Source organism: Sphaerodactylus townsendi, linkage group LG07, assembly GCF_021028975.2.
Source record: "Sphaerodactylus townsendi isolate TG3544 linkage group LG07, MPM_Stown_v2.3, whole genome shotgun sequence".
In the NCBI taxonomy this organism is placed as follows: Eukaryota; Metazoa; Chordata; class Lepidosauria; order Squamata; family Sphaerodactylidae; genus Sphaerodactylus; species Sphaerodactylus townsendi.
This window is the reverse complement of record NC_059431.1, coordinates 97763657-97781403: the sequence shown is the minus strand read 5'-3', so window position 1 is coordinate 97781403 and position 17747 is coordinate 97763657. Positions and strand designations below refer to the sequence as shown.

General features: G+C 44.0%; 1 protein-coding gene across 1 annotated transcript; it reads right to left on the bottom strand.

The window, feature by feature from the left end:
• Positions 1–6210: 6210 nt before the first annotated feature.
• LEPROTL1 (leptin receptor overlapping transcript like 1) lies at positions 6211–16419 on the bottom strand. Its single transcript, XM_048503756.1, has 4 exons — positions 16341–16419; positions 12172–12247; positions 8488–8674; positions 6211–6624 (listed from the first exon to the last, which is right to left on the bottom strand). Exons 1-4 carry the CDS (start codon positions 16354–16356, stop codon positions 6508–6510), a joined length of 396 nt encoding a protein of 131 aa, XP_048359713.1. The 5' UTR covers positions 16357–16419; the 3' UTR covers positions 6211–6507.
• Between the last annotated feature and the right edge of the window lie 1328 nt (positions 16420–17747).

Here is a 17747-nt window from a genome sequence, read left to right as displayed (position 1 = left end):
CCGCTGTCCGCCCACTTTTCTGCGCATGCGCCACGTGGGAGTAGTCCATTGAGGCGCCGTGAGAGCGTGCTAGTGTGTAAAACTGAAACGAGAGCCGAAGCTGCCTTTTTATTAAGAATAATGAAAAATGTCAGAAAACAGTGCGCCGGCTTTCGAGTTTTGCAGAAGTCTTCCTCAGCCTGGGAGCTACAAAATAAGGGTGGGTAGGAGAGCGAGGCAGTGATTTTAGAAGCCTTCCCCCAAACCTCCAACCGCACCTCCCCCAGGGAGATGCATCCATTGGTGACTTTGCAGTGTAGATTCATCAAACAAGAAAAAATACCAATAAAAGCGAAGCTGCTTCTAGCTGAGAGCCTGTAAGGATGCCAGAGTTCATTTTCCTCAATGAGAAACGATTTTTTGGAGAGTGTGCCCAATATTTATTTACCAAATATCAAGCCAACAGAAGAGAGTTTTAAGTAGCTTTATTTGCAAAGAATGGGGAGCCATCCCCACATGGGCAGACTCCACTGAAACAGTATATTCACAGCATGTTTATTCCCTTCTCCCGAATTCGCCACACCATCTCTGTTCCCCCATTGGCTAAGCACACTTAAGAGTCACAACTTTCCAGTCCACCTATTTGCATGTCCCTCCTTAATATGTGCCCCTTCACATATTCTTCCTGTAAGTTTATTATAATACAATCTGTCCTCAGAGCAGGAGAAGTTAATATGCATTAGCCTGTTAAGCATGCTCAATGTGTACAATCTGATACAAGTCTTGTTCTGCAGCGCCGCCATCCAGGATCTTATCTTGTCCAGCCACAAGCATCCTCCCTTATGATTCATCTCATTCTTGGTAGAAAACAGATTTATTGCTTATCACAAGAGGATGGGGAACATCTAAGATCAAAGTACATCTCAGTAGAGGTCTTCTTACACCGAGGGACATTTCCTTGGAGCAAATGACAGGAAGAGATATTGTCCTGAAGAACCAACCAGCAGGCAGAAAACTGAAGTTTTATTAATGACATTTTTTCTGCGCGCAAGACACTGCCCCCCCCCCAATAACAATCATAATATTAATGCTACTGAATTATATGAAGCTGTGTTTAAAAGGTTAATTAAAAACGTTTTCCAGATTTCTGAGCGTTTTGAAAGGGGATTGAGTGGATTCATGGGAAATGCTAAAAAAGAACAATAGTGAATAACTATGGGGTTAATTGGCAGTTTCCAATTGACCATAGGAATTTATTGGTTGTTCATATCCCACCCCCTCCATTCTAGCAAAGGGCATTTGGCTCATTACTGTTTTGCAAACTTTTGAGCCTGGCTCAAATCATGGTGCAATTGGTTCTGCATATGTATCCATGGATTCTCATGCACAGTTCTCAACAGCCAGTTGCACTGCCAGCAAAACTACTTGGTTCAGAGGACTAAACCAAAACTATTAGAAGAAAAAGTGGGACATCTGTGACTTTCCCACCCCATATTCCATACATAGAACGATCATTAGGACAAGACCGTAAATTCTGTTACTCCAGTTCAGGTTAGGATACCTGAGATGCAGTCACCACCACCAGAGAAATATGGACCAGTGTTATTCTCACACTGCAAAGCTACTGAGAGTGTGTGTAAGCACACCCTGCAAACGCCCCAAGCTTTTCAAGGGAGATCTGACCCACCACCATCTGCAATTACATAGAACTCTTTCTGTGATCAATAAAAGGTTTGGAGGTTACTCCAACAGTACAAAACCTTATCTAAGCTGTTGACCTGGCACGAAACGCAAATAACAATGCTCACAAGCCATCCATTTTCAGTGCTCAGGGTAGGGGAGGGGAAGATTATCTTTAGCCTTGGTGAACGCTAGTTTATACTCAAAATGGTTTATGCTTCCCTTTCTCACAAACACAAGTATCCTATTAGGTAAGAGCCTCTTTTAGTAACTGAAGTTATTGCTGTAAATTCAGAAGAAAATATATTCCAGAATTCTCTGCCCAATGTGGGCTCCTCAAGAAGACAAATTGGCTGTATGAAAAGATGAAAAGTTTGAAGATACAATGTTTTAAAATCACTGCCAACATCTTAGGAGTCCATCTTCTTATTTAAAGGAAAATGAGGAAGCATGTAAAGGCGGCACAGCCCCAGGATTTCTTGGATGACATCTGCCCTTGATCCTGTCCAATTAAGTGTCAGGTCTGGACCCAAGACTGCATAGGCGGGCAATCTCCGTTGAACAAGGTTCTGTTGGTGATATTCCTAAATCTTTCAGAGGTCTATGATATAGCTAACCATTCCATCCTTGTTCATGTTGAGTCGTTCTTCGGTGATTTCAGGCTATTTTGTCTGAGCAGATGACAATCTTCTGGGTAGAGTTGCCAACTCTGGGTTGAAAAATGACTGGAGATTTGGGAGTGGAGCCTGGGGAGGGCATACTGGGGAAGGTATATAGTAGAGTGTACTGCTGTGGAGTCCAGCCTTGAAAGCAGTTATTTTCTCCAAGGAAAATGATCTGTGTGGTGTGGAGATCAGTAGTAATTACTAGGTGGCCGCAGGTAAACTCTTGATAATTGTTGCCATTGATTGCTGACACTCATCTGGTCAGCAGGAAGCAGAATGGCAAAATGAGCGGGAGACACTCTTCATCGTGGCACAATGATGTCACTTCTGGTGCAACCCAGAAGCACCATCATCACACCAGGGCAATGCCCTAACACTTGCCCAGAAACTCTGCACAGTTTTGGAGTGAGTGCTAGAACGTTGCCTGTATGTGAGGCTAGAATTCCTAGGTTGCACTGGAAGTGACATCACTGCATGGCAATGAAGATTCCTGCCCTCCAGTAAGTACCCATCTGGTTGCCAGACCATGTCTAGCCACCCTATTAGGAGGTGCCCAAATCCCACCTGGAAGTTGGCATCTTTCTCTGCACCAGCTGCAGCCCTCTGCTTGCCACCTTCTGGGTATTCCCTCCTGAAAGAGCATCACTTGGCACCAACAAGGGCCCATGCTTCCCTGCAAAGTTATTTGGCTCTCTTCATAAATATCAAAAGCAGAAAAAAAACAAGTAAAAACTGCAGCTTCATACAAAATTATGCAAATTTGCATTTATACAGATTGAAGAGACCCGTTTTGGATTAGCTGGGTGCAAAAACTTCATCTGTACACTCAGCCTTGTCTATATCCCATTGGGAGCATTACAACAAATTTTAAGAACCAGGCCAGGTATCTGTTGCTGGACATTACAAGCAGATCTTTCACATGGTGCTTAGAAAAAAACAACTTGCCACCTTGAATATTCATTAAACAGTCAAAGCAAAGTGGTATTTAAAATTTTTTATTGTTTTTCTCATCAAAAGTTCTCTTGGTAGAAGGATGGCAATGCTGTTCAGTGCATATTACATGGGGAAAGGGAAAGGACACACCTCTCAAATGTCTAACCTGAAAACCATACTCAGCGCTGTGTCTAAAAATGAGCCAATTGTCATCACAATATGCTGCCCACACAGTTCACATACAGAAAATACACTATATTATTAAATACAAGTGGGTGCCTAACTGAAGAACAGCCATTTAAAAAAGCAACAGTAGTACATGAAGAAAAAAGCAATTTGTTATCAGACATGATTTCGAGAGTCACAAAATGAAGTTACATCCATCTGTATAGTGACAAAGAATACACCACCCTTGGTACCAAAGGAGTCCTGTGAATCTGAAAGTGCAACTCAGCTTCATATACAAAGAGTGCAATCCTATGGTGAGTGACTCCAGTCTCAGCTCATTGAAGGCAATGGACTTAGACTGGATTAATTCTCCATGGGACTGCACTATGACAGTTGTGTTTCCAAATCCTTTATACTGGAAAAGAATTCCACATCCTTGAGGGAGAAATTTGCACTGTAAGCCAATAAGACTTTTAAAAGCTGTTGAAAAGACAGTACAAGGGAATGGAGTGGGCATGTGCTGATTAAAGAGGGGGGTGCCAAAAACTCCCCTTCAGCACCTCAAAAGTAGCTCTGTTTGGAATCAGTCTCTTTACCATCCTACACTATATCTATCTTCTGCTATTATCCAGATGTTACAACACAGATGTCACTGTAACAGTCATCTGGTTTCAGAGTTAGTGGCTTCGTATTCAACATTAATATTGTGTTATTTTAAACCCAGTGCTGCTTATGCATCAATAAAGAGCTGTAAAAGACTGCAGTTTCTGCTGCTTGTGAGTGTCATGCACTCGATCCAGTCCCTAGAGGTAGCTATATCAGTGACAGGAGATCTATTTATGGGCTCAATGCAGCCCTCATGCCCTCCCCCTGACTACCTTCCCTTACAACCCATCAGGCATCACCTGCTACCAGAAGCCAATACATGGCTCATTTATGCTTATCCAGCTGTCTGCATCTTCTGGAAAGGTAAAGGGTGGCGAGAGAGTCATATGGAAATCAGGCAAGTAAACACTTGGGACTATGTATTGTCGAAGGCTTTCACGGCCAGACTCAACTGGTTGTTGTGGGCTTTCCGGGCTGCATGGCCTTGGTCTGGCAGATCGTGTTCCTAACATTTCGCCTGCATTTGTGGCTAGCATCTTCAGAGGTGTATCACAGAGAGAAGTGTGCTCTTCTCTCTGTGATACACCTCTGAAGATGCCAGCCACACATGCAGGCGAAATTATAGGAACAAGATCTGCCAGACCACGGCCTCATGGCCTGGAAAGCCCACAACAACCACTTGGGACTATGATATACCACTGTCTTTACCTCTTACTATAGACTCTCACTTGGCCTCCCATGCTGCCCCCACTGACTCCTGGTGGACACAATTTCAAGGAGGCACAGTAGGAGGAGGGAAGTCAGAATGTTTGCTTCCACTTGAATGAAATAGGATCCAATAAATACAGGGGCACTATGGTACATATATGCCTGAAGTTAACCCAGAAGAGGCAAGAAAGTTCCATTTAGCTATACCCTGGAAAATATCCACTGTGGATCAGGCCCCAAGTAGACACTTAAAAAAAAAAGTACAGACAGGCATCTACACAATCCAACAGAGGATCCATTAGCTGATTATAATTTCCAAAGAACAGCAACTAAGAAATGTGCTAATTTATGGTTAACAGAAAAGACAGTTAAGAGGTATGCAACTAATATTAAATCATGAAAAATTACAAGTGGTATACTCTAACAGAACTACAGGTATGAGCTAACATTTAATATATTAATGCATAAATTGAAACATTAACAATCCCTAAAAAAAAACAACCCTTCAGTCAAAGATCTGCCAGACAGCCAAACTTTGACAATATTTTAATACAGCAATCAATCAGTGGAAGTTTCAGTCTCCATTTCAAAAGCCTTTCGTTACCGTGTATAAAATAAATTACAAAAAAGGGAAGCAAAATCCTCCTACTATATGCTGTAAATGTCATGGGCACAATCCACTGGGAAGTTCTCCCACAAAAGACCCTATGGAAAATAATGCAAGGCAGGCGAGTACATTTTGCATCAGGCTCCCAAAGGAGAATTTCTTGCTGGATTGTGCTGATTAAGTCAGTAGTTCCATGGATGTGCCACTCGTTTCCCCTTTGGTACAACATAAAAGAGTTGACACAGAATGTCAAAAGCACACAATGTTCATAAATAAGAAGGTTTCAATTTTTTTAAAAAACCAAGGTTTTAAAAGTCAGCTTTCCCCACTACGAAGTGTCTCCTGCCATTTAACGCATCTGAAAACAAAAAGCTTGCAAAGTATTTGCACAATGAGCACAAGCTCCTAAAATAATTAAAACACAGAAACCCCTTTATCGTCAAAAGCTATCCCACCCCAGACTAATGGCATGATCCTGTCCCCCCTGAGCTCCACACAGGAACAAGCAACTCACTGAGTCCTTCTCTTCTGCCCTTCACATAACACTGCACAAAATTCTCCAGGCATGCAGTTGTCTGCTAGTTCATGGCACAATCAAGCCAAAGCTACACACTCTAAGTCCTCTTGGGCTTAAAGGTGGGAGGGAGTGTTAAGCGCATGCTGAAATCTACTGATCCCAGTGGAGACTTCAAGTGCAATCTTATGCACATGTCCTTGGAAATTAGGCCTCACTGAACTCACAGTGAGGGGTGAGTGGCAAAAAGTGCTTCCCTTCAACAAGGCTTCACTTTCAACCTGTTGTCAGTTTGGTTATACGATTGTACGTTACAGCGTTAAAAAAATAACCCGGGGTACTTTTTTAAAAAAAAGAAGTCTATGGTATCTTTAAACACATTGTGATTTTTAAAAATACACATTTAAACATCACATTTAAGTATTCTGGCTCCCACAGTGAAATAAAAAGGCGTCAACATTTTGAAACATTTGAAATCAAAGAAAAGGTTAAAACTGTATGTGAAAGGAGGGGAAAGGTGACTGGACAGCATCCTACGCCTAGGGTCCCTCTCTGGAAACAGTACATTTGCTTTATTGCCCATTCTCTCTCTTAGATGGATGGCCACTGAATGACACAAGATGCCCAATAGTTTTCTGTAGTGTTTTTCACCACTGCTGCCAGCTGAAATCGTCGTTGCTGCCGAAAACCAAGAAAAACCCTAGGATGGTGGCAAAGATGACCGTGTTTCCCGTGAGGACGAGGGCACAGGCACCCCACTTGATCTAGGGATACAGACACAAATTACGCATACTGAAGGCAGATACAAATATGTTCACACCTGCTACATCACTCTCTATTTCACAGGTGTCAAACTCACGGCCCTCCAGATGTTGTGGACTACAGTTTCCATCATCCCCTGCCAGCATGATGATGGGAACTGTAGTCCATAACATCTGGAGGGCCGCGAGTTTGACACCTATGCCTATTTCTTTAAATATTTCTTGCTACATTTACAACCCCACTCTTCCTCCAAGTGGCTGAAAATGGGATTGAAAATAGTCTCCCATTCATGTACTACCCTAGGACTGATTGTATAGCTCCAACAGTCAAATGGTACTGTGTGCCTTTAGCTCATCCTCTGGGGCTGAGCTACTGATACACTGTATCCTCAGTTACACATGAATAGGGGAGCAATTTCCTGCTGACAAAATGTAAGGGCCGTCTGGGCAAAACACTGAACAGATGCAAACCTCTCCAAAATGGCCAGGATCTGGTGCAGCACCTTCAGCAGGTACAATTTCAGGTACAAGACAAGGTGTATGGCTGCTGGAAGAGGAGCTGACAGTAACCTCTGTTGTTAATTAAGCAGTTTAGAGCACCTCAAACACAGTACACCACATGAGAAGGGAGTATGAAGCTGTATAAAATCTGTGTGCTGGGGCTGATGGATATTTGGAAAGGCACATCACCACAATTGTTTGTTAACAAAAGGTGCTGTGTGTGCACTGCATCCAGAGCTGGATTGGAGCAGATGTGGACTCCGCCCAGTGTGTTTATGACATGTGGATCCTCAACCATGTACTCCCGTACATACACCAGGAGATATGCCATGCCCAGAACAGCACTTCTAAAATGGGCAATTGGGCAGCACAGGTGAAGATGCCAGCTGTTAAAGAATGCTAAGAGCTCCATCTAAAGGGGAAGGGGCTGAATCTGCTTGGGGGAGTGGCAGGGCAGCTGCACCAGCAGATTCACCCTCTCTGGGGTACTTATCCCAGAGGAAAGGTGAAATCACCACAGTCCAGCTGCCGCTGCCCTTCCTGGCAGTGGGATGTGGTGCAGGATGCTATGGCAGTATCCCTGCACCTCTACTGCACTTGGAGGGTGACTTGACATAATAATGGTCTGGCTTAGATGGCCAGGCTACGTCAATTTCAGCAGGTCTCAGAGGCTAAGCAGGGTCAGCCCTGGGAAGTACTTGGATGAGAGACCACCAAGGAAGTCCAGGGTTGCTACACAAGGGCAGGAAATGGCAAATCATGTCCAAACATCTCTTGCCTTGGAAAACCCTAAAGGGTCATCATACGTCTGCTGTACCTTGATGGCACTTTCTACCACCAATTTAACAGCAAGACCCCAGTGAAAGGGATATACAGTTTCATTCCCCCTCTGAATATGGCCTCCAGTGCTTGGGAAAGGGTACCAAACCCTAAATTAATGGAAGCACAACATGAGATGGAGTCTCTGTGGTTGTGACATTACAGAAATGGCCGTGAGGAGGAGGAGGGAAGAGAAAGTTGGTGGGGTGTATTGGGAGGTAGCCCTCCTCTGCAAGTTCCCACAGGTTCAACAAACATGGAGAACCAGCAGTGGTAGAAGAAGTACTCAAGTCAGAATTCATTGATGACTTCAGCACTGCTAGTCCTCCACCCCATGAGAATGGTGAGAACATTTCAGAAGCTTCTGTAATAATGTAGGAGGCTCTGGTGCACAATTCATTGGAGTTTGCCCCTCCCACCATCCAGGGTGGCAAAGAACCCTCGGGCCAGCCCTGAGACAACTTTCATTTGTGCTACAACTGTCATTTTTAAAGCACTCGACCACCCCCCCTGCTGAGGACATACTCAAAAGGAGGAAATACTAACCAGGTGTGCCCTGGCAAACACAATTGGAAGCCCAAACGCTGAGACGACAATGCCCGTTGTCAGAAATATGGCAAGTTCCTTGCAGGCGTTGCTTGTGGCATCTGTGTCTTCAACGACTCTTCTTGCTATGCAGTAGGGAATTGGAGAGAGGATGTAGAAGAACAGAACAAACAGGGGCCAATATGTGCTAGAAGTAAAGGGAAAACACAGATATGTAGTTAACTGGCGGGAGTTCTCCTTGCATTTGTTTCAGATAAACAGTCCCATGACCCTTATGCAACCCCATTCGTGCAAGGTTTTTGGGCAGCACTGTCATTACTGTTTATTCACTGAATGCCGCCTAAGCAGAAATACTTTTTTTCTCCCTCATTAATCATCTCAATTGATGGCAATGCTGAAATAGGCATCTTAAGAGAATCACTGATACTCCAAGACTGGCAAGCTCAGGGTCTGCCCAGAAATGGAACCCCCATTGTCCTTACATTCCGTGAAGATAGAAAGAGAAGGGGAGATCGTATCTGTGGTATAATGTCCCTTTAACAGGAGCAGTCTTCCAATACAGGTGTAAAGTATTAATTACCCAAAGGTTGGTTTCTGAATCTGAATTTGTGGGTTGTTTCTGAATTTGTGTAGAGCCTTCAACAAAGCTATTTGGAGATGTCAACAAACTGTTTGCTGCATGGGAACACCTGAATATCTCATGAGTATCCTCAACATCCTCATATGATATAGTAATATTACAATATCTACCTAACAGAGTGACCATGTGGTGTATGGTTAAGAACATACCTCTTAAGTTCCTCTAATCTGGAGGAACCGGGTTTGATTCCCAGCTCTGCCACTTGAGCTGTGGAGGCTTATCTGGGGAATTCAGATTAGCCTGTACACTCCAACACATGCCAGCTAAGTGACCTTGGGCTAGTCACAGCTCTACGGAGCTCTCCCAGCCCCACCTTCCTCACAGGGTTTTTGTTGTGAGGGCGGAAGGGAAAGGAATATGTAAGCCCCTTTAAGTCTCCTACAGGAGAGAAAGGGGGGATATAAATCCAACTCTTCTTCTTCTAAGAGAGGACAGGTCTCCCCTGGCTTTAACGGGAATGGGTCAGAGAGGACATGTATTTTTATTGAGATGGACAGGCCAACAAAGCCTTGACTAAAAAAGCTTTAACTATGGATAGTTGGAACTATAAGGAAAGCTCAAGTTGGAAGGTTAGAAGGGAAGTCTGGTGGCTAGAGGTGTGCACATGCTTTTGGTAAGCACGACATGACTAAATGGTAAATGTCAGACAGTTAAATCACTTATACTATTCCCAGCCTTCTCCCATCTACTAGCTCTGGTGAAAAAATATGGGCACTTGCTAGGCAAGGAATTTGGTGTTTCCAACTGGATATAAGTTCTATAAACAGTTTAATCTGTGAACGGGGCCGTTATTACTTTACAGAGAACAATCTTCTGAGGCACACAGTTTCCCTTAGACTAGTGAAAATGCTGATTTTATTGCATGGAAGGAGTTTACTCTTTGGGACATTCTAGTCATGGAAAACATTTCCACTGTGATTCATAACAAAGCTTTCCAGATTCAGAAAAAGGCCCTGTACAAGCACCAGGTCATTACTGACCCACTGGGGTGATATTACATGGGCAGACTGGGTTTACAGGGTGGTTTGCCACTTCCTTCCCCAGTCGTCTACACTTTACCACCAGCAAGCTCGTTTTACCAACTTTGGAAGGATGGAAGGCTGAGTCAACCTTGAACTGGCTACTGAAACTGACTTCCATCTGGATTGAACTCAGGCTGTGACCAGAGCTTTGATTGCAATACTGTAGCTTACCATGCTGCACCATGGGACTTCTCATATCTGGATTTAGAGTGCATTTGTTCCACTGAAAACAACAGTCCCAAACAGCAATGAGACCAACAATTTATATCAGATCTGATTTCATAGCCCAAACTATACTGTGTAGCCTGCTACAGTCACTCCACTATACTATTTTCGGGCTCTTCAGAATCACAGCAGATTGCAAATTCCAGGTCTTTTGGAGTTTATCTGCTAGATCCCATATATCTGGGATCGTAGTAATAGAATACAATCCATAACAATGTCAGCATCTAGATGAAAAGGGACCATTCTCCGCTGAGGTCATGCACAGCTGGCATCTTCTTCCTTCTCTAAATCTCAAGGGGTTGGCTTGCCTTTTGCAACTCAGAGGAAGGAGGGTCAGGATCATAGCTGGGACTTGCCTAAGTGGTTCTCCATACAAGGCTCATACTCCAGGGGTCTGCAACCTGTGGCTCTCCAGATGTTCATGGACTACAAATCCCATCAGTCCCTGCTAGCAGGGGCTGATGGGAATTGTAGTCCATGAACATCTAGAGAGCCACAGGTTGCAGACCCCTGGTCTACTCTATCAAAGAACAAGGATGGAAGAAGATCTGAGCACAAGGCTATTCAATGCTCAGCTGAGTTTATGCCAAAAAAAATCCAAGAGGAAAGGTAGAACAGGGAAGAACAGCCATGGAGGATGGGAATAAGGAGAAGCAGAAGAAAAGCTAGGTAGTTTCTGCCAAGTAATTATTCTGGCCATCTGGACTCAGCATAGGTGACTTCCTGTAGCCCTGCTCTTAAAGTGCTTGTAGATTCTTGAGGTCAGGCTGGTTTTATTGTTGCACTGTCCACTCGGCTGAACTCCCAAGTTTCCTTTTGCCAGATTTTTACTAGTAGAGACCGTTTTTAACTGGAGATTATTTGGGGTGCTGGTGAGTTTCTGACTAATTTCGTTGCTGCTGTTCTACCACCTTCATTTTTATTATGTCAAAGTTGCGTTCAGTTGTATGCCCATTCCTGAAAGAAGCCACATAGGGCAATTTTATTTCTTGGGGGGGGGGGGGGGGGGACCACTTTTACATTGCCTGTCCTGATTTTCCTCAGATTCACCCTCTCTTCATTTAATTATACCAGATGCAGTCTCTATTACAAGTCATTAATTTAACAGCAAGAGTTCGAGGACAGAGATGGGAATTAAAAGGAACATCATTGGTCTACTACAGAGGTCTGCAACCTGCAGCTCCAGAGCCACATGTGGCTCTTTCAGCCTTATACTGTGGCTCCGCGTGGCCTGGAGGTCAGAGGGTGGCATGGGTGTGTCCCTCCAGAGCAGTGCTGGAAGGAAAGGTGAGTGGAGGGGCTGAACCGGAGGCAGCTCCGTGCATGAGGGTGCCGCTTTTCGTGTCCCCTCCACTCACCTCTCCTTCCAGCGCTGTTCTGGAGGGCTGGAGGGATATGCCCATGCTGCCCTCCAACCCCTGGAGGTCGGAGGGTAGTGTGGGTGTGTCCCTCCAGAGCAGCCGTCATCCCCCCCCCCTCTGCCATCCCCGCAGCCGCCATCCCCCCTCTGCCCCACGGAGCAGGTGGCTGCCTGCTCCATCAGGCAAAGGGGGTTTCCCTGCCCGGCGCCTCTGCCTTCCAGCACTGGAAGGAAAGGTGAGTGGAGGGGTTGAATCGGAGGCAGCTCCGTGTGGAGCCACTTCTCCGGCTCAGTAGATCTTCGGGGCTGTGGAAAACGGGTCCAAATGGCTCTTTGGGTCGTAAAGGTTGCCGACTCCTGGTCTACTATCATGACAAATAACCACTGGTGAAAGAATGAGAGAAAACTGAAATAGAGTATGTGGGAAAATACATTACGTGTACTGTGGAAGGGCACAGCCAAGCATCAAGAACATGAGCCCAACAGCTCCTCCAAAGGACAGACTAATCAGAGCTGTGAAGGAGAAAATAAAAATATATCAGTCCCTCAAAGAATGTTGACCATTTTCTCCAGCTACCGCCAAGAGCTATAGAAAAGACCAAAATATGGCTTCTGTTTCCCACTCCCAAGCACCCAATTTAGGAGTCTGAACACTGAGGACACAAATGCAGAATACTGTGTTTAACACTGCAACTTCAGCTGGATGGAGGGAAAAAGAAAGCACAGAGCAGAAGGAAGAGGGGAGTGAGTCACATTTGAATTAGGCACAAACTGACATTTCTTAATTATATTTACACTAGAGGTATAGGTACAGTATTATAAAGATGAGAACATTATTATAAAATGTCAGTGTTATGTATATAAATACAGATAAATGGGGACTTGAAGGAAGAGGAATGTCAACACCCTCCACCCCATGACCCTCTTTCTGTGCTGTCTTCATGTTCCCCTCATCTTGCTCAATCACTTTCTCTTTCTGATGCTGGCAACAGGTTCCACAGTCATGATGCTAATGGATCGTCCTGCAAAGTCTGGGGGGTGGGGGGGGGGAGATCCACAGAGTTTTCAGAACCCCAATTGTTTTATATAGTCTTTATTAAATTATTCAAAAAGAATACACACAGAGAAGAAAAAAACACTTAATCAATATCATATAGGCAGAATCTGGGCCCATAACCTGTTAAAGCAGCGGTTACTCAGAGTAGACCACCATGCAGGCTGCAACATAGAAACAACAGGCAAACACACAGTCTATGGTGCAGAAGTTCTATTTATTGCAAACGACTAACAAAGTGCTTCGCCAGACAACAGGTGTTTCCAGGCACACATCTCTGCTGTCTGAGCTAACTATATACATTGTTGGTACCAATCAGGTGCCCTCACCTTATCTGGTTTGCACATGGTACATGCTGGGCACTCAGTACTAATCTGCACACGGCACCTGTTAGAAGGAGGGTCCAACTGTCATTTAGATTTTGCCCATCTAAACATTTACACATGTTCTGACAATTCGACCTCCATCTTCACATCCATCTGAGAGAGAACTATCTTATACTTAGTCTCTCTAATATATATCATCTGCATATCTAATTTATATCATAGAGAAGATTAAAAAGAAAAAAGAAAAAGAAAAGCTAATACAATATCAACTAAAATGCAAAAAAAACCTTAATCAGTATCCATACTTAATTCTAAAATTTAAAGTAAATATGAGAGTAAATCTGAGCCAAATTCTTCTTCCATAAACTCTAACCAAGGAGACCATATTCTCTCGTATTTTTCTATGGCTGCTCCCACTGTACTGATTCTCTGATGCGCACTATGGCCAGCCTCTGGCTGTTAGTTATTTTTTAAAAACAGTGCTGAAAACTTTCTAGCTGGCATCGCAACAATTACTAGGTCAAAAAACAACAACCCCAAACCTCTTGTATCCAGACCCATTTATTCGTATTTATATGTCATATGTCACAGCATTCAAAGTGATTTACATTCATTATCTTCACAGCAACCCTGTACAGTAATCATTATCAAAATTATTGACAGTTAGAAGTAAATAACTGTTATTATTTCCCACATGCTGGAGGCAAGGGGATCAGAGAGAGTGATTTGTTCCCAGACATGGCCACATTTCTAATGAGGACCTCCTGCTTCTCTGTTCATTCACCTATACTTTGTCCCTAATTGAACTTAATATTCAAAAGGGCATGTGGGCTTCAGTCATTCCACAGAATAGCCAAGACAGCTTTTTCAAAAATCAATGTAAAACTATCAGAATGAAACAGCCTAGCTTGGGGCCCTTTACATAGAAGAGGATGTCCGCTCCCATTAATACTGTAAATATCATTTGCTTTTACTGTGTTACAATCTACTTTCTGTATTGTTCATCATATACTTTGCTTTTGTATTATCCTATAATGCTGCAAAATTATACTTAATGAACTGTTCATTTATGAACTTGCACTGTCTAACTGCACTGTTTTATACCTTGTAATTCTCGGCCTTTACTGGTTGTTGTGGGTTTTCCGGGCTGTGTGGCTGTGGTCTGGTAGATCTTGTTCCTAACGTTTTGCCTGCATCTGTGGCTGGCATCCTCAGAGGTGTATCACAGAGAGAAGTCTGTTATACACTGTCTGGTGAGAATGGAATGGAAAGTTTAGTGGGGTATATATTGTCCATGTCCCAGGGTGGGGAACCAATCAGTAAGTGTTTGGGTGGAACTTGCTATGCAAAGGTGTGGTTGACTGCATTGTAATATGGGTGGGGGTTTTCAGTCCAGGGAGTGATTCACATTTGCATTCCCTGCAATAGATTAATTTACCGGTAATCTCACCTCCCGCCCCGCCCCCCATTCTGTACATATTCATGCTCTAGAGTTATGTTATTTATAGCATATAAGACCTGAAATTGAAAATCCTGGTGGGCTTTTGTTGGTTTAGATAAAGGAATTCTGTTCACAATGTCACACAATGCAACCATATCACTTGTGCCGTCAAAAAGCAATTCAAAACAGCCTTATTCTCCAGGCCAAACTAACATGATCTGCTCAGAGATCCACAACTGCAGCTCATAGAGTGTTTAAAATTTAGCTATCAGGTACACAGAGACTCAATTTGGACTGAAACTGGTGTGAAGGATTTAAGCTTTCCAGGGCTGCTTTCCAGATCTAAAATGACTGCAAGAAGCTGCATTTTGCCCTGCCAGAGCAAATATAAGGTAGCTATATGTTTCTTCAAAGGGGCAAACAACTCCCTGTGTCTGTTTTAGATTGGGGAGGGGGTCTGCAGGGCCTAAATTCATTCTTTCCTCAAAGTACCAACACAAAATCAGGTTGCTGCACATCTCTAGGATCCTATTTGATTTAACCCCTATTATAGGATAAGAATGCCAGATTTGAAACATCAACCTAAGTCATTCTTGCAGCATCTTACAGCTTTGGCACTTCCCCAGCAGTTCTCATAAAGACATCCCACCTACACTGAACCAAAAGATACTGCCTATTTATCACAGTTATGTCATAAAGAGAAAAAAGAGGAAAGAAAGCTTAGAGGAAAGATACTTAGATTGTGGCTGCTTTTAATCATGCGATTAATGTTGCGAGTTGTTTCCAGATGGCAAAGATGGAAATGTTTTAAATACATATGCAGCTAGCAAAGCCTTCGGGTTTTATCTAGGCAACATTCAGCAACAGATAACAGTAAAGGCTCTGAGGCTAGCCCACAGATCAGATGCACTGCTCAGCTTCACACGCATTTCTTTGGAAGCAAATTCCGCTGAGCTCCAAAGTAACAGAATCACACTGAGCTTCAAAGTAACAATTTTCAGCAGGATTGCCTTGCTAGGATAGCAAAAGAGCGAATAACCTCAAGGCAACCTAAAAAACAGATGCATTCATCCTTACAAGTTTTCAGAGAGGACAAGAGGGATCTCATCTGTGACAGCTGAGGCCACATTAACTGTTAGCTTTTAAGGTGCCACAAGACACACACACTCAATTCAGCAGGTACAGAAGTACATGCACAGTACTGCAGCTCAAAAGTCCACTAAGTACAAGGTGTAATTCCTCTTCTTCCCTTAAAAAGGGGCGGGGGGAAGGGGCTAAAGAAGCTAGCAGTCAGCTTTTAGGGAAGTCACCGAAATCACCAAACCCTTCAAACCTTGTACTTAAGGTATACTGCCATTGTACATGGATGTTCTATTCACCTATTACAGCCAGTAAGCATTCATAGACCGTGAATACGGCAGTCAGAGGCACGCATCTGCTGCCAGCTGCCTTAGTAAATAATCGTTATAATTGTAAACTATATTTCTTTTTTTAAAACTAACGTCTAAACCGACATTGCTCCTAGGGCTTCAGAAGACAATAAGGAGACGGCGAAGGCCTCTCCACCCACTTCCGTGTTTCCCTACCCGAACAGCATCACACCCCCAACCAGGCGCCCGTTGCCATGGAAACCCAGCGGGGCCCCGGGACCGTCGGGCTACGTCACCGCCAGGATGAATGGCCGGGGGGGGGGGGGGTCTAGACCCGGGAGAAGGCCCGTTGCTCCACCACATGGCTTCCGCCTCCACCCTTCCCCACCCCGCCGAGCCGCCGCCGGGTTGCTACCTTTGATGCCCGCCATGATGCCGTCGTTGTTATTGCCGCACAGGCTGCTCCCAGCCAACCACAGACAAGCACCGGAAATACGCGCTCCCGGAGTAGGTGAGGCTTCCGGCGATTTGAGGACGCGCATTCATACCTCATGTCTGGGACCAGGCCAGTCTTCAAACTCTATGATAGGGAGCTTCTTGCCTATTCTCAAACCATTAAAATGTTTTGCAACAGACTTACTGAATAGTGCTATTGAACTTGGTCTGAAGTAGGGTAGCCAACTCTGGGTTGGGAAATTTCTGAAAATTGGAGTTGCACCTTGGGAAAAGGGGGTTTGGGAAAGTCCTCAGCAGGATATAATGCTTTACAGTTCACTCTCCAAAGCAACTGCTCTCAGGGGCAACGGATCTTTACAGTCCAGACTCGTAATTCTGTGAGGTCTCCAGGCCCCTTCTGGAGGTTGGCAACACTAGCCCTGGAGTCCTAGTGAGAATGACAGACTATAAATGAAAATAAGAAATCTATATTAATATCCCACAGTGGGTGGTACTTCTCTTGATAAACTATTATGGGTTCGACTTAGATGAAGAAACCAGGGCTCATTCCGCACCTGCAGAATAATGCACTTTCAAACTGCTTTCAGTGCTCTTTGAAGCTGTGTGGAATGGCAAAATCCACTTGCAAACAGTTGTGAAAGTGGTTTGAAAACGCATTATTTTGCGTGTGCAGAAGGGGCCCAGGTGAAAACTGCCAGAAATAACTTCTAACCTTCCCAGGTTCTCACCTTTACATCAACCCTGCAAAGTAGGGCAGGGTGAAAGACAGAGTGACTGGTAACCCAGCAAATTTCCATGGCACAGGACAGAGCTGAATCTGAGTCTCCCAGATTCAACCCAATACTCTTAACTATTACATCACTCTGGCTCCAATCCTCCCCTCTGACTTACATGGGATTTATTCCCAAATAAATAGGATTGCAGTCTCCTTACGTAGTGGACAATGCAAGAATTCTATATTTTCCTCCAGTCTTTGAACTTTGCTCCTAATTTCACCCTCATTACATCATGAAGTCACTAATGAAATTAGATATGACTCACACCCCTCCATCATTCCTCTTAGTCATGTAATCTTAGTCATGTAGTGACATTTCATCACCAATTCTGTAAAATACTTCTAATTTATTTCTGTTTTCACCAGTTAAGACATATCTATCTTATTTGACCTTTTGCATACATAAGGTTCCCTTCCCCGTTTTATCGTCACAACAGTCCTATGAAGCAGTTTAGGGTCACCTGATGAGCTTTAAGACAGTGTGACAGCTTGAACCCAGGTTCTAGTATGCCGCTTTCACCACAGTACTTCACTGACATTCAAGCAACAGTCCCCAAACCAAAAATCATGTAGTACTTTTGTGTTAGGACT